This window comes from Pimephales promelas, chromosome 23 (assembly GCF_988280905.1).
Source record: "Pimephales promelas chromosome 23, fPimPro1.hap1.1, whole genome shotgun sequence".
Classification (NCBI taxonomy): domain Eukaryota; kingdom Metazoa; phylum Chordata; class Actinopteri; order Cypriniformes; family Leuciscidae; genus Pimephales; species Pimephales promelas.
In genome coordinates, this window is record NC_142791.1 from 3,395,416 (window position 1) to 3,421,654 (window position 26,239).

Genomic DNA, 26,239 nt, shown 5'->3' on the forward strand with positions numbered 1-26,239 from the left:
AATGTGGATGGAGATCATTTCTAATACGCAGATAAAACGCTGGTGCGGACGGAGATCGTATTCGTTTTAATTCTCCGTTTTTAAACGAAAACGCAGTAGTGTGGACGGGGCCTTAAGCTGACCATTTCCACAGGGATGTGTTTAAAAACCACAACCCTTGCGTGCGTTATTAAGAAGACTCTTGAAATTCTAGATGAGATGAAGACTTAATCTCATCTTCAGAGACCCAAAGATGCAGAATAGATGGAATTGAACATGGACTTTTACTTAAATTACAAAACTAATGCGTCAGCTGCATCCTTATAATTGCATTTACTGGTATAAAAGACATTATCTTTGTGTCCTTCCTTTCTACAGCCCATTGCTCTTTCTAATAAATGCTGATGAGTATATCAAGACCTGGCCATATTACATTACATATCCTCTTTTGTAGATGATAAATAGAAAAATAACAAAGAAAATAAAGAATAAACAAACAAAAATATATAGTTTTAAAATATTTTCCATGAAATCACATTTTATATAGATTTGTTATATGGTTTTATTTGATTTAGTATTACTGTATTTAATCATATTTTAATTGGCCCAAACAAGCTAATTTTTTTCCAGAAGATCTTTTAATATGCTCTTGTGACAGGAGATCAATTGCTGGAGGGCTTTTAGTGCTAATTAACAGAAGCGGATGGAACCAGTAATTAAAATAACAATATATTTGTACATTTCAAATCTGTTGATGTACATCTTTTTTCCTGACACAATTTACAAATCCAGACTTTGAAGAACTGAAATGTTTGTAACTTAAATATTTTTGTGTGCAAAATATGGTAATTATGGTACAGGTACACTGTTAGAAATTTCTGTAAATTTCACAGTATTTAACTGTAAAATGGACTGTATACTGTAGGACAGTTATAAAGCATGTTAATGTATTTTTAAACATTTACAGTAAATGAAAAATACTGTATTTTAGTGGCGCCGAAATAGAGTAAAAAATGTTTTCAAAAAAAGACCGCGAAACCTGACCAATCACAGAAAAGCCTTTACTTCCGCTTGGAGAAAAACACAGATGCGATACGAGAACCAGTCAGATACAAAGGTGTGTACAAATATTCATATTTTTGTTTAAACTAAAAAAAGAAAAATATACGCTGCCGAGAATAAACCGATTCGTGGCACTCATACATTATATCCATGAAAACACACAAATACACACAATTATACAGCCACGTTGCCACGGAGATGCCTTACTTTACTTTTAGTATCTAGATAGCAGGTCTCGCTCGCACTCGTCAATATAATGGCAGTGAATAACGAGCACGGCCTGCATCAAGTTTCACAAAATGGTCTATGTATTATATATTACAGGAGTTGTTTGATTATAGCCTACGATAGGGTTTGGGAAAACATGCACTATTATGCACTCCTTAAACCTTTTTTTTTATAAAGAAATGAAGAGTCTGAAACACTAATTTGATAGAACATTTATTAGACAGGTAAATTATACATTTATTTAAAATATGACTAATTAAACAAAATTTTAATTTGCCACTAAATTTAGTTACAGCACATACAGACAGCGTCCTCTAGTGGCAAATTTAAGATAAAGCCTCTCTGACAAAGCTTTGCATTTAGTAGTTTGTTTTAAGTTTTAAAGTGCTGAAAAACCCGAATGACTTTCATAGTAGCCTAGATTGTTTTTGTATGTTTTTAGTACAAAAATATAGCTAAATTAAACCCTTACTTTTAATGTTCTATCCAAAATGATTAGTAATATCCAATTTTACACTGGGAAAAAAATATTGATGGTTTAACTTAAAAAAGACAGTAACCTGATTGCCAAGTTAATTTTGAGTTTGTTGAAATTAAAAATGTGAGTTAACACTACGAAGGAGGTTGGTTTAATCAACAGAAATTCCAAATATGTTATCTGAACTACATCAATTATCTAAGTTGATTTGACAAACGAAAAAAAATATGTGACAACAAATCATGAAAATATATTTTTTACAGTGCAGTAATATTAGTAGTAGTAATGTGTATTTATTAATAGGCCTATTAGTAATAATAATATCCAATAATAATATTTTACCTCAGTTTACGGTTACAGAGCAGTTACGCGCTAAAAACATTATAGCTGAAGTTCTCCTGCTGCGGTTTGAAATTAAAGTTGTAGACCCCGATTTTCCTTTTGTGATACACCAATCCTGCGATGGCAGCCAGGGAAAATAAAAACACACCAACGCCAAGTACAACAAATCCAACAGTCTGCAGAGTATCTAATGTATCTGTTTGGGGCAATCCTTTAAGAAAAAAAAAAAGATTTAGTAGTGATTTTGTCAACTGAAATGATGTCCTTTATATACAATGAATAAAGATATGAGATATGATATATGAGCATTCATATTCATTAGTACTCAAGTATTTACCTTTATTTAATCTGTTGATGGGTCCAATGGAAGCCTTTGTCAATCCAATTAAGTTGGAAGCCCTGTAAGCCCTCCCTATACAGTCCTAATAAATTGCAAAAAGATTATATATTAAACTTTCTTACATTGCTGTTCTTTTAATGCATGCAAAAAAGTTAAAAATAAATAAATAAATAAACAAAAAATGCGGGGGGAAAAAATAATTTGTCAAATAAATTGTAATACAACCACAGCAATTATTTGTTTATCTATTTAGCAAACTATAGTGGTCCCAATATGTATTTGGACACTTAAAATACATAAAATGTATAGTATGAAATGAAATAATAATTGTAGGTCCCACTTAATTCTTGGTTTGTGAGGTCTAAGTGTCCAAATGCTTTGTAAGGCCACTGTATATGAATGAATTACATGAAATGTAAGCTCTCAACCCACAGGTCTGCATGTGTTTTCCTGAATTTCAACACAGATCTGGATCTGGCAGTGCAGGTAGATGACGTCCACATTCACCAATGAGAAGATCTGCACTGACAACAAAGACACAGTGCTGTTTCCGTTCTGAAGAACAGTCGTGTATGAGTCAGCCATTGCACATCTGAGGAGCAGAGAGATGAGTGAACACTGGCATTACACAGCGTCTTTCTAATAACAGAACACACCTACGATTATTTATATCAACCTACTTTTGAATGAACAAGTTAATACATCATCAATCCTTCTTCCAAAACATGGTTTTCCTCTTTTCACTTTGGAAAACCGATCATAAGTGTTTATACGTTACGTTTACAATGATGTACTAAAATCACTTATTCCATTGCATTTTTCGTGTACAATTTGTGTTTTTGTAGTTGACATGGAGACAATAACAATATCGTTTTCAAAAGCTTGCACTTTGAAACTCAAAACGCAGCTGTCGTGTAAATGAGTGGCCAAAACACATACAAAGTTTTAGTGTACGATTGTAGTGTCGTTCGTTAAACGGCCCCTTAGACCTAGCGGGGTGGTTTTCGTGGGAAATTGCATAGCAAAACATAGACGGCGGACATGTCCGTGAAAAAGAGGATGGTAACCCTTACTACTCGGCTTTCTCCACAGAACAAGAGCCTGCTAGCTTAGCTTCCAAAAAAAGATGGCCGACACTATGTGTTCATTCTGTGAGTGAGATCGCCCTCTATGGGCGGGTTGAGAACATGCGGGACCTGACCTGTAGTCTTTAGCCTCTGGCCAAAAAATCCTCCGATGACACAAAATGACGATTTTTGTGTCATCTGAGGATTTTTTCCAGACCAAAAATACATAAATCTCTCGTCTCAGGGGGATATGAGTGTGGAAAGCACGGTAATTGGAAAATACTACAGGTTTTCTACTAATACAAAGCTTAATGCTAAATCCTGAAGTATCCCTCTAAGCCTAGTAAATGTTTTATGAGCAGTAGGATAACCAGTTCTCCCGCAAAATTCGTGCAGTTTTGTCTTTTATTGCTAGAGGGCCAAAAGTTACATTGTGTAGTACCTTTAAAAGCTACAAGTTCTTGTTAAATGAAAATAGCCATTGCAAAATTTACACTCCCACATTGAAAGACATTATTCAGCTGCACCCACCCATCCAGCAGAAACACGTGACTGGGTGACTCTGATGAGTTGTTGCTTGAAGTGGCCCAGCACTTGCTGATGACAACTTTGATTTGCGAGACAGTAGTGTTGATCGCAACCTCAACGATGACCTTATCATTAGGGTACAAGGCGGAATTCTCAGGTAATGGAGACGTCCCATTCAGCAGACGCACTGTAACCTGGAAGCTTCCCAATCCTGCCACTGGTGCATTGATCATATTTAAATACCTTTAAAAGACAAGGTTGTTAGTAGCGACAAAATGGGTTTCACTCAAAAATCAAAATTCAAGAAATTAAATTAAAGAAAATTAAACCTGCTATGCTTTTACCACCAAATGGTATTTTTTGCATTTTTATGAATTATGTTCAGTTCTTAAAAAAAGTCTTCATTTTCTTTTTGAGAAAATGCCTTCCTTTTTTTCTAGGAGTTTCCACCCTTACGTTAAGTATCTGGTCTCAGTTTAGGAAAAATGTTTGTTGTTTAATATACGCTGACATAATTAACACCTTAAATTGAGTCTAGATGTACTTGACGTGACAAGAGATTGGATACTGAGCCTGAAAAGTGAGAAAAACAAGCTCCATAGAGACAGTTGCTATGGAAGCACTGTACCCTGGGGGGTCGTATCCCGTGGAGATGGTGATGCGACTGGGGTAAGTGCAGATGATGGGAACTTCTAGATGCACATTAGAAGCCACAGACACGTTGTTGTATAGAGTCACATTGAATGAATTATGGGTGATGTTCTGAAAGACAAAAACATTGGTTATGTTATCTTACTATATTCTACATAACCAGTTTTTATGGTTAACAAAAACTAAAACCATTACACAACTTGTTAATACTTTATTTTGATTGTGCACTTCAAACATTGTGTTGACTATAAGTAACATTGCATGTCACCGAACCGCACGATTCTGGATAAATTGGGAATCACGATTTTTTTTTTTGTTTTTTTGCTTCAAACACGATTCTGACCAGACAACTAAACATAATTACATGTAATTTTCTAGAAGTTCTAACAACATGTTAATTGCTGCAGTTAATCTGAATGATTTTTTTATTTATCGGATTGAATGAATGATTCAATGAGACGCAGCAGCAGGATGGGCTTCTCCCTTGAAGCACAAGCTTCTACTTCTGTCTATACTGTAATTTCTCAACTGTTCGACAGAGAGTCGTGTGGTTATGATGCAATCGTTAGCCTATTTTTACAAAAAAGGCTTTTACGAGGCCTTTTATACATTGTCATGTTTCTTTAGAAATAAATAATGGAGACATGGAGTCTTTGGACACATCAGATGTAAAGTTATTCGCTGTCAAAGTGACGCCAAAATGAATGGGAGTCAATGGAATGCTAACAGCAGGTGATGGTCTGCTACAATGGCGGCATACAGTGGCCATAAACACTTACTTGACCGTCTCATTAGCCAACAAGAAGGATTGGACTAGGAAGGACACAGTCTCTCTGGGGACTCCCATAGTCCAGACCATAGATATTTACCCAATAAAGGCTAGATGTCTTGCGGCGGAGTTTCTATCGTCATCACCGGCGGCCATCTTGTCACAGGCAAGCCCATCTAAGATCAGCACGAACACAAATACTCTTATCTCGTTGAAATCTTGACGGATTTACAAACGGTTTGGTTTCTTACAAACGTCATTAACGTAGCTATAATTCTGGATGATTATTTATTCATACACTTATGCAGTTTCATACCTACGTCTCTGACGTTTATAACAAACCAAACCATTTGAAAATTGGTAGAAAATTGAGCAAGTTATGGTTATTTAAAAAGTACACGCACCATTAAAACACAATGTTACGAGTGAGCGAGCTGCCTGTGACAAGATGGCTGCCATGTGCAGATGTCGACCTCTATTGGCCATCTAAACTTTATTGTGGATATCTATGGTCCAGACGTTCTGCTGTCAGTCTGAAGGTCTGGCTAAACGAGACAACTTGTCGCCACCTACTGGCGTAACAATGTAATCTATACAGACGTTATTTAAATGGCTATGTTAAAGGTGATTTACTCTATTTTTATCGTAGACATCGTAGACATAGACGTTTGGCCCAGTTTCTTCGGTGATAATAGGAATATTTGTCTGTTTCATATTAATAGCTATCATGCCATCTGCTCTTTCTGACTTGGCAGCGGGAACACAGATTTGAATTTTGTCAAAGGTATAATAGACACGGGAGAATCGTTTTCGTTTAGGGATTGAGATCGCGTTTGTGTTTGAATCGACATTGCGATCTTTTAACGATTAATCGTGGAGCTCCACAACTAACTAATAGACTGTTATGGATTGGATAGGGCTGTCAAACGATTAATCGCGATTAATCGCATCCAAAATAAAAGTTTGTGTTTACATAATATATGTGGGTGCACTGTGTATAATTATTATATATATATATATATATATATAAACACATGCATGAATATTTTTTTTACTTATATATAAAATATATTTATATATAATATAAATTATATATAAATCTATATATAAATATATTAAATATATACAAGCATGTGTGTATATTTATACAGTATATATATATATATATATATATATATAAAATAATTTTTCACAGTGCACCCACATATTTTATGTAAACACAAACTTTTATTTTGGATGCGATTAATCGCGATTAATCGTTCGACAGCCCTAGATACGGATAGGGTTAGTAGCAGAATAAGTTGACATGCACTTGCCAAAGTTAGTTATAGTAAGAATGTCTGTTGGGGGATCATCAAAATAAAGTGTTGGCAGATATTAATCAGACGGTGTACTAAAATGAATACTCTACTAAGATGATCCCCTCACAGACATTCTTAACTTTGTCAACGTATTGCATAATAAAACTAGGTTAGGGTTAGGGTTAGCCCTAACCCTAACCCTAACCCTAACCCAAACTAAAACTGAAATAAAAACAAATACAAATAAAAAACATTAAAATAAATATGGGAAAATAAAAAAAACCAATCCAAGGTATTAATAAATTCTACAATATTATCTTAATAATGACACTAGTAAAGTTGCTCTAATATAAACTCAATGTATAGAGTTAAATGATACTGGAGGACTTACATGATTTAGTGTAATACCACACGAATCCCAATTTGCAGTGACCCCCACATGGGATTCATTTCTTCTATCGAAAGCACATTCTGGTTTTCCAAGGTACAGGGCAGTCTCTAGGATGCTGTAGGCCACTAAGATGTGTCGCCTTATGAAGACTGATATATACCCTAGGCCGCACTCAACAGCTACATATGAGATCAAAGGGGCTGCTGTTAAATGTGATGTCATGGGTGTGAGTGTTGTTGTATTAGTGTTTTCCGACATTGTTGTGAGGCTGTTAGTCGTGGAAGTTGAAGACACTGTTGTTTTGGTGATGTTCTGAACATGAGTTGTGCTCACTGTACTGCTCACAGATGGGTCTCCAAACGTAGTTTTTGTAATAGATGTTGTAGCGTCCGTGGCAGTGGAATCTGAAGATACTCCAGGATAGTTTGTGGTGGGATTAATGGTTGTGGCGTTAGGTGAAGCTATGTCATGAACAGGGAGAAACACAGATGAGAATATAATATAATATAATATAATATAATATACAGACACTATATCTGAGTAAAATTGCTTTTCGATTTAAACTGCTTTTTGAAATAAAAAAAAATGTAGGGAGGACCCAAAATCCTATTGGGTTTTTTGTCAAAGGATCAACCTGGATGATGCTATTTTCTGAGTTGGCCTACAAAAATACTTCTGTTTGTCTCAATTAAAGGTGTGTGACATTCTAATGAAATCTCTCAACAGTAGCATTACACAGCATGTACCTGCACAGCTGCGTCCTGGTCTACTGGGACTCAAATCTGTGTATCCAGACCAACAGGCACAGGTGTATGAGCCATTGGTGTTTTCACAGGAAGCCCATGGAGAGCAGTCCGCCTCAGCTGCCAAACACTCATTTAAATCTATAAATAACAAGAGACCAATCACATCTCAAGTCAACATGTCACATTATCAAAAGGTATGGAAACTTAATTTACTGTTTAGTAATAACTTCTTAGTAATAACCCGTACCTTCTATGTATATAGTGTCTACTGTGTACGTAGTGCTATTCTGTAGAGACGCAATAAAATCACTGGACATGCTAGACATGGTCAGGTTGCTGCTGGGTTGAAAAAAGATGGAAAAGTTCACGATTACGCTGCCAGCTGAGAGGGATGTTATCTGGATGATGACCTGGCCAGAGTTGACTAGTGCACGGGTCTCTGGAGGCAAGTGCGAAAGAATCTGCAGAGAATCAACATATTTTTGCAAATGTTCTTGGTTATTATGAATCATATAGCTTAAAACAAAAGATTTTTGCATTATCTGATGAAAATGTGAGTGCTTGCCCATGCTATGGGTGGTTGCCAGGGTGATACTATATAGTTGCTATGGTGTTTGAATGGGTGTTGCTAAGACTGAGCCCACTACCCCCTCTCTGGCCATAATGGGTGGAGCTGGACGTAATCCAGCTCCACCTCTGTGGACCTAATGGGTGGAGATTAGATTAGATTCTCAGCCTGGCATTCCCATTATGGTCTGGCAAAGCGTCATAGACAAATCATTTCCAGAGGGGCGTCACCAACGGACGTCACGGGTAGACCTAAAACCAATCAGAGCAATGAAGGAGATGACGTATGCAGAGCGGCGGCCGGCGGTGTTGTTCTTTGCTCGGTTTTTAACATAAAGGAAACGTTCAAATCGCTTAAAATAGACGCGATAGCTGATTCGAACGAGTGATGTTCGACGGCGGCATCCATCTTTGTAATGTAGACTACAAAATCTGCTTCTTCCCAGCGCTGTCGTCATCGTGTAAAGCCCGCCCCAACGTTTCTGATTGGTGTCGCGATTTCGACGGATTGGAAATGGGCTTGAATGAGCTCTTTGCCAGACTAACTTTCAGAGCAAATCTAAATTTGCCGGAAGTTGTCTGGGTTTACTAAGGCTAGGTGGAGATATGTTTAGATGGGGTTATGGTTGAGTTAAAGGGATACTCCACTTTTTTTGGAAATAGGCTCATTTTACCACTCCCCCAGAGTTAAACAGTTGGGTTTTACCGTTTTCGAATGTATTCAGCCGATTTTTTGATATTTAGAAGAATAAAAAATCGGCTGAATACATTCGAAAATGATAAAACCCAACTGTTTAACTCTGGGGGAGTGGTAAAATGAGCCTATTTCCAAAAATAGTGGAGTATCCCTTTAAAGCAATGAAGTTGACTGAAGTATACTCAACAATGTATCTATAGCATGTTTCCTGGCCATTGATTTTATGTGCTAGTCTGTGATTGGTTGAAATTAGAAAATTTCAGACTCAGTGTAAAGGACCTTTAGTAAATATTCAATGTAAATATGGAGGATTTTACCGTTTCCAAGTGAAAACTGTAAGTTAGTTGCAAAATGTATGGTTTCATTTTATTTTACCATTCATGTCTAAATGTGCAGGACAGTGTTTAATAATAATATCTCAAACCTTAAAGATGCGTAATTGCTCTAATAACATCAAGCTTTTAGTAAACAAAGTTTTTTTTTTACTGGATGATTAAAAAGTGTATTTTATGTCAATCTTAAAGTATCATGTTGATAAATGTATGTGTTTAGAGACAAATATGGAATCCATCAAACCTCATTTATGACACTTCTACAGAACTCCTTATATGCGTCACTGTCTGGGTCACTCAAGGCATTTGTGTAGTTCATGTTTGACAAACGAGCCGTAGCCAGAAACGACTGTCCATCTAAAGAAAACACAGTATTTAGTTACCTTAATGTGAGCACAATTTATATTATATAGATATTATATAGTATATTAATATAGAAGGTCTAAATTATACATTAAGCACTTAATACTAATGAACCCAATGCTGCTTTACTTGCCTGTTCTCACTTTGATCTCCTTGGTGTTTCCCTGGTTACCGCAGACAAATGGAGTGACATGTACAGTGTAAAGAACCGCAGGATTCAGGACATTGAACATCCAGGAAAAGTTCCCCACATGCGATATGTTTTCCAGCACAGTGTTCCCTTGTAGCAGAACCAGGTGGAAAGTGACCCCAGTTTGGTTGTTGGTGGTCCATGCCACATGAAAGGCTGATTCATTTACGTCATAAGCGAACAGACTGGTGATCTCAGGTATGTAGTCTTAGCAAAGAATGAAAAAGAAGTTAGTTGGATAGATATATATGGCTTTACAAGTCACAACAGGCTACACATGCAGTGTATAAAAATAAGAACAATGAGTTTCCATTAATAACTGATTCACCAAATCAACAGACTTAAAATTTGCCAACATTATTCCAATTTAGATCTAGACAGGTTTAGAGACGACCACAAAGCCATTTTTTTTTCTGTAGGTCTGTTTTTTTTCAGCATTATTTACTTGATCCTATATTGTGCCACTTAAAGGGATACTCCACTTTTTTTGGAAATAGGCTCATTTTACCACTCTCCCAGAGTAAAACAGTTGGGTTTTAACGTTTCCGAATGTATTCAGACGATTTTTTGATATTTAGAAGAATATCAGTTACCAGACAGTTTCTGGTCTCATTGACTTCCATAGTATATATTTTTTCCTACTATGGAAGTCAATGAGACCAGAAACTGAAGGAGTAGTTCACTTTTAAAAAAAACTTTTGCTGATAATTTACTCACCCCCATGTCATCCAAGATGTCCATGTCTTTCTTTCTTCAGTTGAAAAGAAATTAAGGTTTTTGATGAAAACATTACAGGATTTCTCTCCATATAATAAACTTCATTGGGTACCAAACGGTTCAACGCGTTCGTGACTCTCGTGACGAATCGTTTTTTGAGAAACGAAATGGCTCGAAAAAAGATTTGTTCATTTTGATGATCGTTTCGCTCTCATTTGGACCTTGAACAGTTTGCTACCCAGTGAAGTGCATTATATGGAGATAAATTCTGGAATGAAACACATGGATGACATGGGGGTGAGTAAATTATCAGCAAAAGTTTTTTTTTTTTTTTAAAGTGAACTACTCCTTTAACTGGATTTTTGGTGGCGTATTATGGGGGTTCATAAACAAAACAAAATGGTGTGTGCACCTTTAAAAAACAAGTGTGTGACCAAATAAATAAAAACGTATCAAACGACAAATAAAAACGTTTCAACCCTTTTTGTCTTCGTCGGGTAGCTTCATGTTTGATCGAATGATTGTCTTTTCTTACCCATGCAATTTGTTCCAGGCTGTGAAGGATTGAGGTCATGATACCCATGATGACAGGCACAGGAGTAAGATCCCTCTGTATTGTTGCAGTGTGCATGTGGAGAACAACTGTTCAATTCTGGAACTGCACATTCATCCACATCTGTGTAGGAAAAGATCATGCATCCATGAGTGTGTCGGATACAAAGGTGAGTGTGTGACAAAAAAAAAAAAAAAACATCCAAGAAGGCTTTTAGAAAAGAAAAATAAGGAAACGACTCGAGCTCTCAAACTCTATTTTAATATTAGACAAATAAAAACGTTTCAACCCTTTTTGTCTTCGTTGGGTAGCTTCATGTTTGATTGAATGATTGTCTTTTCTTACCCATGCAATTTGTTCCAGGCTGTGAAGGATTGAAGTCATGATACCCATGATGACAGGAACAGGAGTAAGATCCTTCTGTATTGTTGCAGTGTGCATGTGGAGAACAACTGTTCAATTCCGGAACTGCACATTCATCCACATCTGTGTAGGAAAAAATCATGCATCCATGAGTTTATTATTTGTTGTTGTTTATTTTGTTTATTTTTAAGGATCCCATTAGCTGAAAGTCTGTACAGTCAGCTAGTCTTCCTGGGGTCCATTCTAAAAATTTACATTACAACAACAACATTTCAATCATCACAGTTATCATATACACATTTCATATATATATACATACATACATAAAGACATACACATGTACATACAATCTTCTAATTTCAATTCATGACAAGGCGAAAAATACATTTACAATTATCATAATCAAGAAAAAAGAAAATATTTACAATTTACAATTACATTTACATTTACAATTGTCATTGTAAATGAAAATACATTTACAATTATCATAATCAAGAAAAAAGAAAATATCCATGAGTGTGTCGGATACAAAGGTGAGTGTGTGACAGAAAAAAAACATCCAAGAAGGCTTTTAGAAAAGCAAAATAAGGAAACGGCTACAGCTCTCAAACTCTTTTTTAATATTAGACAAATAAAAACGTTTCAACCCTTTTTGTCTTCGTCAGGTAGCTTCATGTTTGATCGAATGATTGTCTTTTCTTACCCATGCAATTTGTTCCAGGCTGTGAAGGATTGAGGTCATGATACCCATGATGACAGGCACAGGAGTAAGATCCCTCTGTATTGTTGCAGTGTGCATGTGGAGAACAACTGTTCAATTCCGGAACTGCACATTCATCCACATCTGTGTAGGAAAAAATCATGCATCCATGAGTGTGTCGGATACAAAGGTGAGTGTGTGACAAAAAAAAAAAAAACATCCAAGAAGGCTTTTAGAAAAGAAAAATAAGGAAACGGCTACAGCTCTCAAACTCTATTTTAATATTAGACAAATAAAAACGTTTCAACCCTTTTTATCTTCGTCAGGTAGCTTCATGTTTGATTGAATGATTGTCTTTTCTTACCCATGCAATTTGTTCCAGGCTGTGAAGGATTGAAGTCATGATACCCATGATGACAGGCACAGGAGTAAGATCCCTCTGTATTGTTGCAGTGTGCATGTGGAGAACAACTGTTCAATTCCGGAACTGCACATTCATCCACATCTGTGTAGGAAAAGAGTGTGTCGAATACAAAGGTGAGTTTTTAAGAGGGAATTTAAGAACTACTGTAGTATAACCAAATAGCAGTTAGAGGAAATCAATCTTAGTTTTTGGTATCAGATTAGGCCAATCTACGTATGTAATAGAGCCAGACCGATATATCGGCAGACCGATATTATCGGCCGATATTAGGCATTTTCCAAACTATCGGTATCAGCAGTTATAATGGTCGATAAATTAATATTTCAAAAATAAAATAAAAACGGACGAAACATGCTTGAACCGTCTCATGAGTGTTGGAGTTGTATAGTTTGTCCACCAGAGGGCACTCTACACCGTCCCTGTTGGCAACACTCGTTGAGTTGGTCACGATACATACATTGCTAACAATTAAAAGAACATCCCCATCAGTTCTCTTAACTCAAATAAGCATGACAAAATTTGTGACTATCATGTCCAGTTTCAAATAAATAAATAAAATATCGGCCGATATATCGGAATATCGGATTTTAAAACCCAAAAATATTTGTATCGGTATCGGTCTTCAAAATCCTTTATCGGTCGGGCTCTAGTATGTAACTGACTTTAAAATGTTATGAACAGCCATAATGGCTATGTTTATTGGATCATTAGACATCAAGTGGCGACTCAACACAATACAAATGTATACAAAAATATCAAACACTGAAATAAGTTACTATTCACATTAAATGCACATTTTGGCAAATTATTCATATGAAATGCCAATCACGATGCCTACTCGTCATACCTTGGACCACCACATTAGTCACCTCCTCAATGTTTCCCAACAGACTCAGTCTTGTAGAGATATCTTCTAGAAAATAGACATTAGAAGAACAAACCAGCAGTGATGAAGAGGTTGTGAAGGGCCCTGCTGACCATGACCGGACATGATGCACTGACATTTCAGCAGTTCCCAAAGCGCCAGTTACCTACAGGAAGAAACAGTAGTTATCTCAGCAGATCAACACTAGATAAAGCCTATGGGCTATTTCAAAATGTAGTGTTTGCTCCAAGTATGCAGCCTACACTGTGATGTAATTGAATGATAGGCCGATGATTACAAACCACGGAGTGCAGTAGTCTGGTGTGGTTGAAGAGTCCTTTGTCCATAGTTACTAGGTGAAAGCTTGTCTTAACTGTTATTGTCACATTGAAGCAGGTTCTGTTGGCTTGAGGACAAATGGACATTTTAAACTTATTGAATGTTATTTAAAGGGTTAGTGAAATCAAGTTTTGATATGTTTTAGCTTACCTCAAGGGTATCCAAGATGTAGGTGTCTTTGTTCCCGCAGTAGTTTCAATTTTGGTATTTTTAGGTCAAACCGTTCTTTGTCTGTCTGTCATATAATGGAGGTCTATGGTCACCACCTCAAAGAGTATGCACAGAGAAGTCCAAATTAAACATGATTTAATGACTCATAAAAGTAAGTACACAATGATGGCCTAAGAGACGAAACGGGCAGTTTGTGTGAGAAAACGAACAGTATTTACCTAACGATCTTTTTTACCTCATGTAACCACAGCCATGTCATGTGATCTGAGGGTGCGGGCACTTTGTGGCTGTGGTTACAACAGGTAAAAACGATATAAATACTGTTTGTTTTCTCACACAAACCGCTCGTTTCGTGTCTTATGCCATCAACGTGTACTTACATTCACGAGTCATTAAATCATGTTTAATTAGGACTTCTCTGTGCATGCTCTTTAAGGTGGTGACCATAGACCTCCATTATATGACTGACAGACAAGAACGGTTTGACCTAAAAATATCAAAATTGAAACTACAAACAAAGACATCTACATCTTGGATGGCCTGGAGGTAAGCTAAAACATACCAAAAATTAATTTCAAAGTGAACTATCCCTTTAACAATGTGCCTATATGAATTGTGGATGCAGTGTATGGGATTTTGTATACCTAGTGGTACTGGGTCTGAGCACTGATAGATGTTGGAGATGTTGTCTGTCTGACAGCATTTTTGCCACTGAGAACAATCTATGTCCCACTTGCACATGGAGCCAGTAGAGATATACACCCTTGTCATACATGTTGAGGGACACAGTCCTGGCTTAGATGTGAATTCTGCACTTCGGCTCAATGCTGAGATAATGACGATAGCAATTAAAAAAAAAAAAAATTGCGGTTAAAATGAGGCTACAATAATGTCACTTTAAATGCTGGGACAATTTTATAATCGATTTCAAATGAATTTGTTTGAAAATACTCACACAAGGCACAGTAACTCCCAACTTGTTCGTAGCCATGACAGCATTGCACGACCTGTTTGGAGATGTTATACACCTGCGTTTTGTATTCTGTCTTATAAACCAGGACATCACACATTGCCCATGGCAGCCACCCACCACACGGTCTCCTCTGGGTGTATGACGTTGGATAAGAGATCACATTGGTCACCGAAACATGCTCAGTCATGTTGCACAGATGATAACCTGACAGAGTCCGGTCATATCCTAAAAATTAAAGAAATTCTAAATTGTCTGGAATTGACGAAATTTATAAACATATAGCCATTACTAGTTGTCACTGTCACATGATAATTCGGAAATCACTCTAAAGGTGAACTTCCCATTAACGGGTAACCAGATGAGACACAGGGCCCATGCCCGATCTAAGAAATATTTTGCCCATTTTCACTGGGAAAGTGCCCAAACAACAATCGCTCGGCAAGATTGCCCAGCCCTGTGTATCATCACCTTAATTTTCTGATTTGGTGCTCAACAAACATTTATTTTTATTAATAATGTTGAAAATATTGTGTTGTGCGTTTTTATAGTTTTGTGGACACCATAATACATTTATCTGAAATTGTATAAAATTTCACAATTGTAGTCATATTTCTTACTTGTTAGCTACATATATAAAAAGATATAACATTTAAAAGAGATACAAATTTATAGACAACCTCCCACCAGAAAAGAAAAACCAGTGAGATTAAGTGTAGTGGAAACGGGAGTTTTTATATAAATGGATAACTTTACAGCTGATTGTAATTTTTTTTTTTTTTTTTTTTTGGAGAAAGAAATCTCCTTAAGAGGTTCAGAGGTGAAACGATACCAAAGTATGAAATCAAATGTCCGAGATTTCATTATGAACTTGCTCATCAAAACTTTTATGCATATTAATTTTAGATACTTTTTCTGTATGTCTAGGAGAAACATATTTGGATAACATAAGCAGATTTTTCCTACCTTCAAATAAAGTATTATGCCCCATTCCAAGGCCAATGAGAGATGTGATTAACCAGGTAGCAACGACCCAATGCATTTTGAATCTTGATTTTCCAAAATTCCTGCTTCTCGTTTTTTAAAAACCAGTCATTGTGAACCGAACATGTTACTCTATGATCTCCACATACACTGTTGAGAGCAAACCCTTCTCCCACTGTTTGCTCTCCACAGACGCCCATCAACTCCCGCGAGTCTGTTCTGCTCCGCGCAGGTGACTCCTGTAACAACAGTGGATAATTAATGACATTTTTAAAAGCATTTCACTTTCACATACTGCATGATGCAATATGTGATATTGACAATTTACCTTTAAGCCTTGGTGGCCTGGTAGTGGGCATTAAAATTAATTTCGAAAGGTTTTTTTTTTTTTTTGTGAACAAAATATACAATAGAGTAAAATGCAGCTTATTATAAAACAAGAATTGATTTTGGTCTTATCAGACATTTTAGTCAATAGGCTTTAATAGAGTTAATAGTGAGAAAATTCCCTAATGATGCTCTTCATGTTTTTAAAAGTGTCACCATGGTACCTTTTGCAAACCTCTAAGCTCACTCTTGTTGAACTGCAAAAGGCTTTTTGCTTAGAAGATATTTTCATCCTGGTGAAAATTGTGCTGTGACTGAACCAGCTTAGTTAGAATTAGCATACTTAGATACAAGTCATAAATACACAGACACGCACACATACGGACACCGGATTATCAGCAGCCAGCCTGGCATTTGGATAATTCTAGCAGCTAATAAATGTGGTGTGAAAAATTGGCTAATTAAAGAATGTCAGTGTTATGCTCTCACTGAGTGACTAATGTGTTCCCATGCACAATGTACCGTGTGCTTAAAAAACTACTGAGAAGATCATAATTCAACATGTTATTTGTCAAATAGACTGATGAAAATAAACCCAGCTTCAATATATATGTAATTACTATGTAGTGTTTCTGCATTGCAGTTTCTTTTAAACAGTGTACTGTTCCTGCTGTGTTGAGTCAGAAATTATATGGTGTCCAAAATACACACTGATTTAAGTGAAAGAGTCTTGTCTTGTCCTCTGCTTTTAACCCATTCAAGTGCACACACATGAGGATCAGTGAGAAGTGAACACACACACACACACAATGCATCCGTGGGCACACAGACCCGGAGCAGTGTGGTGGTGCCCAGGCAATTCATGCAGTACAATCCCAAATATACTTGTTTCAGGTTTTCCACAACGATGGAAATAGAACATGCGTGATAAGGTTGAACTTTCCTCATGCAGTTTCACTTTCATGTCATGAGTTAACTTGCTTTTGGGTAAACACAATGTAACTCTCCCCAAGGAAGATATAATGAGTATGTCCATGATTCTTTGACAGACTTTATTATTCATGTCATTTTAATTAGTCACAGAGGGAACAGACCCCAGATCTTCTAGAATAATGTGAAATTAGTTAACCACTCTGATAATAAACACAACATACAGAATATTGTAGTACAAAAATACAACATGCATGAAGAATAATAAAAAGTCTTTCAGAGCAATACAGTTTGTTTAGTTAGATGCTGAAAATGAAAATGGTAAAATATAATTATAAGTGCTGTAACTTATTTTTTTGTGCTAATTTCTATTAATTATTTCCCAATTCAATACAATTAAAGCTCTCAGTTTTAAATAAAATGCAAACACACATCATTTTTTAATTTAGTTTAATACAAACACTTTCAAGTTTTCGCAAACTTATTATTAAACAGTGAATTAAGTAACAAATACACGTTGTTTCAGTGATCACTTCCAGAGGAATCCAACACGTTTCTTCAGAAGTGCTGATATCTATACATGTATATGTACTTAACGACTAAATGCTTCCTTTTTCTTAAGCGAATGCATGCGACTGTTTTTACTGTTTTTCAGTCCGTCATCCTCCGCTCATTTCCTCCATGAACGCCCACAGGCCACAGCTTATACAGCAGCCAATAGGCTTGTTTGAGATGAGCAAATTCTGCGCAGAATCGATCACCGGTGATCAGCGCGAGATGCATGCCGGTTAGAAATGTGTCCGAGAACGGTCCGCCTGGCTCTGATGTCATGCCGACGTATGTCAAAAAACTCTCGCGAGCGCAAGGCGGAAGGGTCGGATTCTGCAGTCGCGCGCAGTTGCTCTCCACCGACTGCGCTGATCAAAAGCATGATGGGAAACGACTTGCTGACGACACAGCTTAATGCTCATTGGTTTAAACAACAGTGATGAAGGTAAATTCCATATTCATTAAGCTAAATTCTCCAAATCAAGGCCATGTTTTATTTATTTATTGTTTTCAAATTGAAACTGATCTATATTGTGAATCTCTTAAACGGGTTAAAAATAAGAAAGCTATAGTCAGTAACTCAAATATACTAGGCCTACTCTAAAATGTTCAAGTGAAAAATAGCTCTCATTTTATAGATGATGAAGTTTGTAAGTCTGTCTATTTAAGCTAAGCTTATTTTGATTGATTTATTTATTTTATTATTAATTTTATTCTGATGTTTATGTATTTGTCGCTGTATAATAGGCCTATTTGTTTCACGAATTGTGGTGCTTGTAGGTAGGCTGTTTGTAACTTGCATTCTAATAAAAAAGTAAAATAAATAAAAATAAAAATAAAAGAACACCAGATGAATTGTTCTCTTTTAAAATGTTTGATTTTAAAACTGATATCATGTTTTATGTGTATACATAGGCTATGGGTGAATAAACTATCTGACAGTGCCATATGGGTTATATTTCATTTTTGTTAAAACAATAGGCTATATAAAAACACGTCTGTATTAAAGAAAAAAAAAGATTGATAAACCATAGGCTATTTGGAATGTAATTAAATAACAAGTAGTTTGGTTTTTATTTACATTTTATTTATTTTTATATAAAAGCAACAGAACTCACACCCAGTTTATTAGCAACACGTGCACGAGCGTGAATCCCGTTAATCCCGCGATATCCACCTTTGATCTCACAGGTGTCTGATTCACTGCGAGAACCCTAGATCTGTCCGGCTTGATTGCGCTTTTTTCACTCCTCCCCTCACTGCAGCCGCCTACTCTCGACTACATTGCAGGCGAGGCGAGGCGCATCTCAAACAAGCCTCTTCAGAGAGCGGCACACGTGACGAGCGTTCTTAGCGATGACCTCATCCCTAGAGTGGGATGACGTCAAATACAAGATGGATGGAATCACGACTGCTTCATGCTCAACGCAACTCTGAAACAAAGTCCAGTGTCGGAGCTCCGCGGCATTCAAAGCCACCAAACTAGGGTGAGTCGAAATGCCGAACAACTTTATTTCACCGTCTAAATGAAGTAGTTAGATGTTGTTTTGGTAAAATCTGTATTTCCTGACGTAACGCTGAGGAGCTTTTCTCGCTCTCTCTCTTTCCTGACATAAGCGGCTGCTCCAGCCTGTTGTGCAGGATGCGACGTCTGCGCAGTCGGTGACCGAAGAGGGTGTGTGTGTGTGTGTGTGTGTGTGTGTGTGTGTGTGTGTGTGCGCGCGCGCAGACGCGAGTAATAATTGTTTCATGTCTTGTGAATAGTAAAGAAACGCAACCAGTTGCCTGTATTTTGTTACGTGTTGGGTAATTATGGTCACAGTTTGGCAACGGCAAATCAACATTGTTTTATTTGTAATGGAACTTGCGATTAAGAGGGAGAATTATTTAGCGAAATCACTTAATGTAAAAACACTCACTCCTCGTTTTCATGAGCGAATACACAAGGCAGCGTAAAACCAACTGTAACTAACGTTAGACATGATGTAATGAGTGGTCGCTGTGCGCATGCGTAGACACTGGGCAGGCCTGGTTACTACATTTTTTGATTTTTATTTGCTTGTTATCTTTCATAAAAACATAAACTGTAATTTAATAGACATTTTTTTTCTCAATAAAAAGTTATTGTTTATTTCATGCAAATTAGATAATTATGATTTTTCCCCATCTGTTTATGTTTGCAGACTTGTTTTTTTCTTTTATGCAGTAACAGTGTTTTATTTCATAATTATCCCCCCCAACTTACCCCCAAAATTTGTCAACTTATCCTTTTATTCAAATTCAAATTACTCAAATTTGTAAAAGATTTTGTAATAGTTGTGCTTGGAGTCAATTGTTTTATTTGTAATAATGCAATGAAACTCACTAAATATTGCAGACATATTTTTTGGCTGTCAAACACAGAAATTATGAACACATGCAAAAACAAGAGAGAACCAATTATATATTAATAACAGATTATGTTGTAGTAGTCAATGTATGTGTTTTTGTCTATGACCTTTTTGGTTTTCTATGCATTCTTTATTTAGCATATTATAATAAGCTGCTAATTTAAATACCTTAACCAAGTTTAGTGTTTTTTCTTCCCTCAAATATATATATATATAAATAATATTTTGTATTTGAAAACAACACACACACACACATATATATATGTGTGTGTTGCTTTCAAATAAAAAATATTTTCCAAAAAATATTTGTTTTCAAATACAATATAGATTTTTTTGATTGTTTAATCAAATGTGTAGGGACATTAAAAAGACATATCCCCTCATGGCATAATTTTTGGCCACTACTAATGGGCTAAACTAAAATATTTAGTGGTATTTTAATTGTCTTAACTATTTTAATCACAAATCACTGGTCAGGAAATTTGCAAGAATTGCAGAAACACTGTAGATAAAGTAACTTTGCAATGCATGGAATAGCCTTCCCCAACTTGCAGACAGCTCACAGGAAGACGAGTCAATGTTAATAGCTTTAAACAGTTCATGTAGTTGAAAAATTTCTCCCAGTTTGTTTGAGTTTAATGTGAGCCCAAATATTCACTATAGGGTCCAAATCTGGACTCTGACCAGGCCAAAACATGAGCCTGATGGACTTGTTCTCAAGCCACTTCTTGGTTGTCTTTGCAATTTGTGCAGGAGCATTGTCATGTTGAGAAATAACATCTGATCATTCCTCTTCACTTGTGGGAAGCTTTCTGCAATATTCTCCTATACTCCAAAGCATTAAATTACTTTTCACAGTGAAGTAGCTCACCAATCCCAGGCTCTGCACAATGACATGCTTCACTGTGGGAAAAATGCATTTGTTATTATATTTCTCAGCTTTTGAAGGCACCGCTCTGGAGCATCACCATGCATGCAACTCGTGTTTCGTTGTGATTCATCAGTCCACACAACTTCTGAACCACAGTCTCTGAATCACACTTCCCATATTCTGCCAAAAACGTCATTCTGTCTGATGTTTTTTCTGAGACCGCAATGGCTTTTTAAGTAGTGCATTAAAATTGTAGTGCACTTAAATTTAGCTAATTTCCTGAACAATAATTTGTGGTTAAGACAATTAAAAGCCCTTGTTATTTTTTTCTTTTCTTTTTTTTTTTTTGCCCAGGAGTGTATACTGTAATGCAGTGGTTCTCAACCTCAACTCCGAGGTGTTTTATTATTCAAGACAATATTGGAAGCCTAAATATTAAGAATATTAATGAGACCTTATTGTAAAGTCTTACCAGCTGGAACATTAATGAAAAATAGACAGTGAGTGTATTTATAAATGAATATATTAATAGATGAATTGTAGTTTATTATACCTTGTGCATTAAGTAATGTTAATGAATGACATTATTGTAAAGTGTTACCAAGATTATTTTGATGTAACTTATTTTAAGTCACTGTCGTAATGATTTTGCAATGTCAAGTCACCTTTATTTATAGCGCTTTTTACAATACAGAAGAAATACAACAGAGTTTGTTTCTATAAGAAAATTGAAAAAAAAAAAAGTCACTAAATTTGTCTTTTCTTTTATTCCCCTTCAAAGGCAAAATGGAGAGCCTGGGGCACTACTGTAACCCTGCCCATGGTATTTCACTGCTGGGTGCCCTCAATGAGCAGCGGTTGATGGGTCAGCTCTGTGATGTTGTGTTGTTCGTGGGTGATCAACAGTACCAGGCCCATAAAAGCATCCTTGCAGCCTGCAGTGAGTATTTCCAGTCTCTGTTTTCCAGAAGGGACTCGGAGAACCGCTCCATTGTTCAGCTTGACTTCTGTGAGCCTGATGCTTTTGAGATTGTGCTAAACTACATCTACTCATCATCTCTGTTTGTGGAGAAATGCAGTCTGGCAGCAATACAGGAGCTGGGCTATAGCCTCGGCATTCCCTTTCTAACCAACATCATGTCTATAAGACCCCAGGCGTCATACTGTGTGTCGAGAAAACAAACGTTGCTCTCTGAGGAGGAGGAGAACGGCGCTTTGCAAAAGAGAAGTGTCATTGTACATCAAAGTCAGGGTGAACAGCCTAACGTGGAAATGTTTCCAAGGAAAAGTTTGAGTCTTCAGGGAAAACCGTTTAAGCAGGTCACAGAGCAACCCTCGCTCACACACAACTTCAGTGATCAGAGCCAATCCTCAGGACACATCAGACCAAATGAGAAAGAATCAAACAGTACCTCCAACAGCAGAAATTTGGGTGACTGCAGATCCATCATCTCCTCTCCAACGTCCATACTGAGACATCGAACTGAATACCGATCGCCATCTACAAGGCCGCAACTAACGTCCTCTGTGTCATTCAGTGAGTCTGTGCAGAATGCTAGCCTACAATCAGATCAAACCGACACCACCGTCGATGGCAGAATGGATGCATCGCATGATTCCAGACCAGTGGGCGAACAACATGGCCCACGCAACCAAATCGTTGACCGAAGTGGGCCACTTATTAAAAGTCTGCTACGCAGATCATTGTCTATGGATAGTCCGGTCCCCGTTTTTTCTCCCGCTCTGGAGCTAAAGGATTCACAACAGCATGTGGTCAAGTCAATGGCCACAACAGCTAGGTCACCATCCCCTGAAAATGAGGACCGGGTGTCCAAAGATATGCCCTTTCTTCTCAGGTCTAGACAACGCAACGCGTACGAGACGGACGGCACTCAAACAACCCAACTCAGAATCAAAGCGGAGCCCAGCAGTCCCCTTGCCGACCCTTCTGAAATCGTTCGCATCACTGTTGGAGACAACCTGCCGGTAAATTTCAAAGACTTTCAGGCAAACTATGATGAAGGTCCCAGAGGGTATTTTACTCCCTCGATGAAGAGGAAGAGTAAGATGGATGGTAGTTATATGCCCTTTAAGAGATCCAGGTCTGTCAATGAGCATCATCCGTTTGATGAGGTACCTTACAATTCCAGCATGGACACTAGTAACGAGGAACCTGGAGAACTTCGGCCAAACAAAATGTTCAAGTGCTGGAACTGCCAGAAGGTGTTCAGGTCCAATGCAGGTCTGTATCGCCACGTGAACATGTACCACAACCCAGAGAAGCCGTACGCTTGCGACATCTGCCATAAGCGCTTTCACACAAACTTCAAGGTCTGGACTCACTGCCAAACCCAGCATGGAGTGGTGCAAAATCCTGCACCCTCCTCCAGTTCCTATTCGGTCCTGGACGAGAAGTTTCAAAGGAAGCTAATCGACATCGTCCGAGAGCGGGAGATAAAGAAGGCCTTGATTATGAAGCTCAGGAGAACAAAGCAAGGCTTGCCGTCACAATCCTTTGGCAGGAAAAGCAGGCGATCCAGGTCCTACGGATGCCCCTACTGTGGCAAAATGTTTTACTTCCAGTCACACTTAAAGCTACACATGAAGGGACACTCCGCTGAGCTGGCTAACCTTGACACGGATGCTGAGAGAGACCTTCAATACAAGCAACAGCAGCAGTTGGCACATCTCAAAGAAAACCAAGACAAGGACGTATTTTCTTGCCGGCTTTGCAATGAGAAACTGCCCTCTCTGCCTGAGTTAGAAGACCATGAGAGGGCTTGCAGGTATGCTACGGTCTGCCCATACTGCGGACTCCGATTCTCCAACACGGTCGTCAAGAAAGACCATGAAGCTCACTGCAAGTACAAAAAGCTGACCTGCCTTGAATGCATGCGCACTTTTAAGTCCTCTTTCAGCATTTGGCGTCATCAGGTGGAAGTTCACAATCACAATATGATGAGTGTTAAGGAGCAGTTGACGCTCGGTCTGCAGGAGAGCAATCACGATGAATCATCCAATGTGTTCGGAGTTCCTCCCTCCTCTCAAGAGTCGATGCGTGACCCCAGAGAGGAAGCAGTGTACAGCGACTCATCCGTTCCACCCATGTATGATTCGGAAGACTCGTCGTCTTATGTCCCAGAGGACTTGAGTGCTCACGGTCAAGGGGAGCTGCAGGTCAAAGAGGAACCTCAAGAGGAAGCGGTATCAGCCAAGGACAACGTGAGCACCGGATCCGAGGAACCAGGCGTTTGGCCTTGCGAAAAGTGTGGGAAGCTTTTCAGCACCCACAAAGACCTGGAACGACATCAGGAACTGCTTTGCCATATCAAGCCCTTCATCTGCCACATATGTCACAAAGCGTTCAGGACCAACTTTCGTCTCTGGAGCCACTACCAATCCCATATGTCCACACCTGAAGAGCCAGGGATGAGAGAGATTGACAGGCTTCCGTCTTCTCCATCTCCTTCTCCACCTCTTACGATTTCCATCCCAGAGCCTCCAACTTCTCAAAAGGCGACCCATTCTGGGGTGGACGCCTCAGAGGAGGAGCCCAGAGGCTCCATGTCGCCGTCAACCAAGAAGCCAGAGCAGGACAAGACTAGCGACGATGAGCCTGGGGAACATTCACACGTCAAGACCAACAGTACAGACAAAGCCATCACCCCGCAGGAATCCGACACGCTTTTTTACCATGCGCCAACCCTCTCTGCACTCACCTTTAAACGGCAGTACATGTGCAAATTCTGTCACCGGACATTTAAGACGGCTTTCAGTCTGTGGAGTCACGAGCAGAGCCATGCGTAAACGCAGTTGTAGCCCTTAACCATTGGAATCAACTAACTTGGACGGTTTCTCTTTTAAACACGAATTGCAGCCAAAACCCAGGGATTTATTAATCATACTTAATATAACTTATTTCTATAAACAGTATTCAGAATGCATCTTGGATTGCATGCCAAGAGTTTCCCTGTATAATTTCTCTGATTTTAGGTTTATTGTTCAGTGATCAAAAAAGACTGTTAAATGAAACGGACTTCTTTCACTCTTTGAATGATTGCAAATTTTGATTACTTTTTTTGGGTTATTACGCAGATGTACACCTCTCTTGTTTTAGTGGCCTTTATGCGGTTGTTTAGCACTTTCAAGCAATTCCAAATAAACATTGTTCTCTATTAAAAGCACAGGCTGGTGTAGACATGGCTCTTTAGTTAGAAAAGATAGATCCGTCACATCCAAAACTACGAATTAATTCCCCCTTTTTTTTAGTTTATTTTTGGCCGATTTAGAAATTTCTGTTTCATACACAAAGCTATTAAAGGAGTAGTTCACCCAAAAATGATATGCTGGTAATCAAACTGTTTACAGTAGCCATTGACTTCTACAGAAGAAAGAAACTCATACTGAAATTGGAACAACATAAGGGTGAGTAGATTGTCAAATTTTTCATTTTTGTGTGAACTATCCCTTTTATATTGAATTGTTGCTTTGATAATTATAATACCATATAAAACGCAAATCTTAAGCAGACTGAAATGAATAGGTTTTAAACTTTGTGAACATTGACAAAGGTGAAGACAACATGTTTATAATTTAATTTCAACATCGCTACTAGGGCTGTGAAACGATTGATCGCGATTAATCGCATCCAAAATAAAAGTTTTTGTTTACATAATATATGTGTATGTTGTATATATAAATACACACATGTATGTATATATTTAAGAAATATGTGTTATTAATATATCAAATATTTATGTATATTAATTTTGTATAAATATATACATGCAAATATTTCTTATATATATATATATGAAGAGTTCAGATGCAAAAGCCTCTAAATGCCATTTGAAATTTTCTTCTTTAATGATGATTTTTATCAAACTTCTATATTTATGTTCAGTAATTTCACTTAAATAACAAAGTGAAATTACTGAACTTAAATATACAAGTTTGATAAAAATCATCATTAAAGAAGAAAATTTCAAATGGCATTTAGAGGCTTTTGCATCTGAACTCTTCATATATATATATATATATATATATATATATAAA

The 26,239-nt window shown here is 37.4% G+C and overlaps 2 protein-coding genes across 2 annotated transcripts; one reads left to right on the top strand and one right to left on the bottom strand.

Moving 5' to 3' along the window:
• Nucleotides 1-1,455: 1,455 nt before the first annotated feature.
• On the bottom strand, nt 1,456-16,350 carry umodl1 (uromodulin-like 1). Its single transcript, XM_089126562.1, has 16 exons — nt 16,100-16,350; nt 15,119-15,361; nt 14,808-14,990; nt 13,956-14,059; nt 13,636-13,819; nt 12,729-12,869; nt 9,975-10,238; nt 9,723-9,835; nt 8,130-8,343; nt 7,883-8,020; nt 7,137-7,597; nt 4,653-4,786; nt 4,028-4,267; nt 2,862-3,021; nt 2,427-2,511; nt 1,456-2,300 (listed from the first exon to the last, which is right to left on the bottom strand). The coding sequence occupies exons 1-16, from the start codon at nt 16,173-16,175 to the stop codon at nt 2,113-2,115; spliced, it is 2,928 nt and encodes a 975-aa protein (XP_088982688.1). The 5' UTR covers nt 16,176-16,350; the 3' UTR covers nt 1,456-2,112.
• Nucleotides 16,351-19,255: 2,905 nt separating this feature from the next.
• zbtb21 (zinc finger and BTB domain containing 21) lies at nt 19,256-25,870 on the top strand. The gene is made up of 2 exons (XM_039677425.2): nt 19,256-19,410; nt 21,966-25,870. The coding sequence occupies exon 2, from the start codon at nt 21,971-21,973 to the stop codon at nt 24,989-24,991; it is 3,021 nt and encodes a 1,006-aa protein (XP_039533359.2). The 5' UTR covers nt 19,256-19,410; nt 21,966-21,970; the 3' UTR covers nt 24,992-25,870.
• Nucleotides 25,871-26,239: the final 369 nt, after the last annotated feature.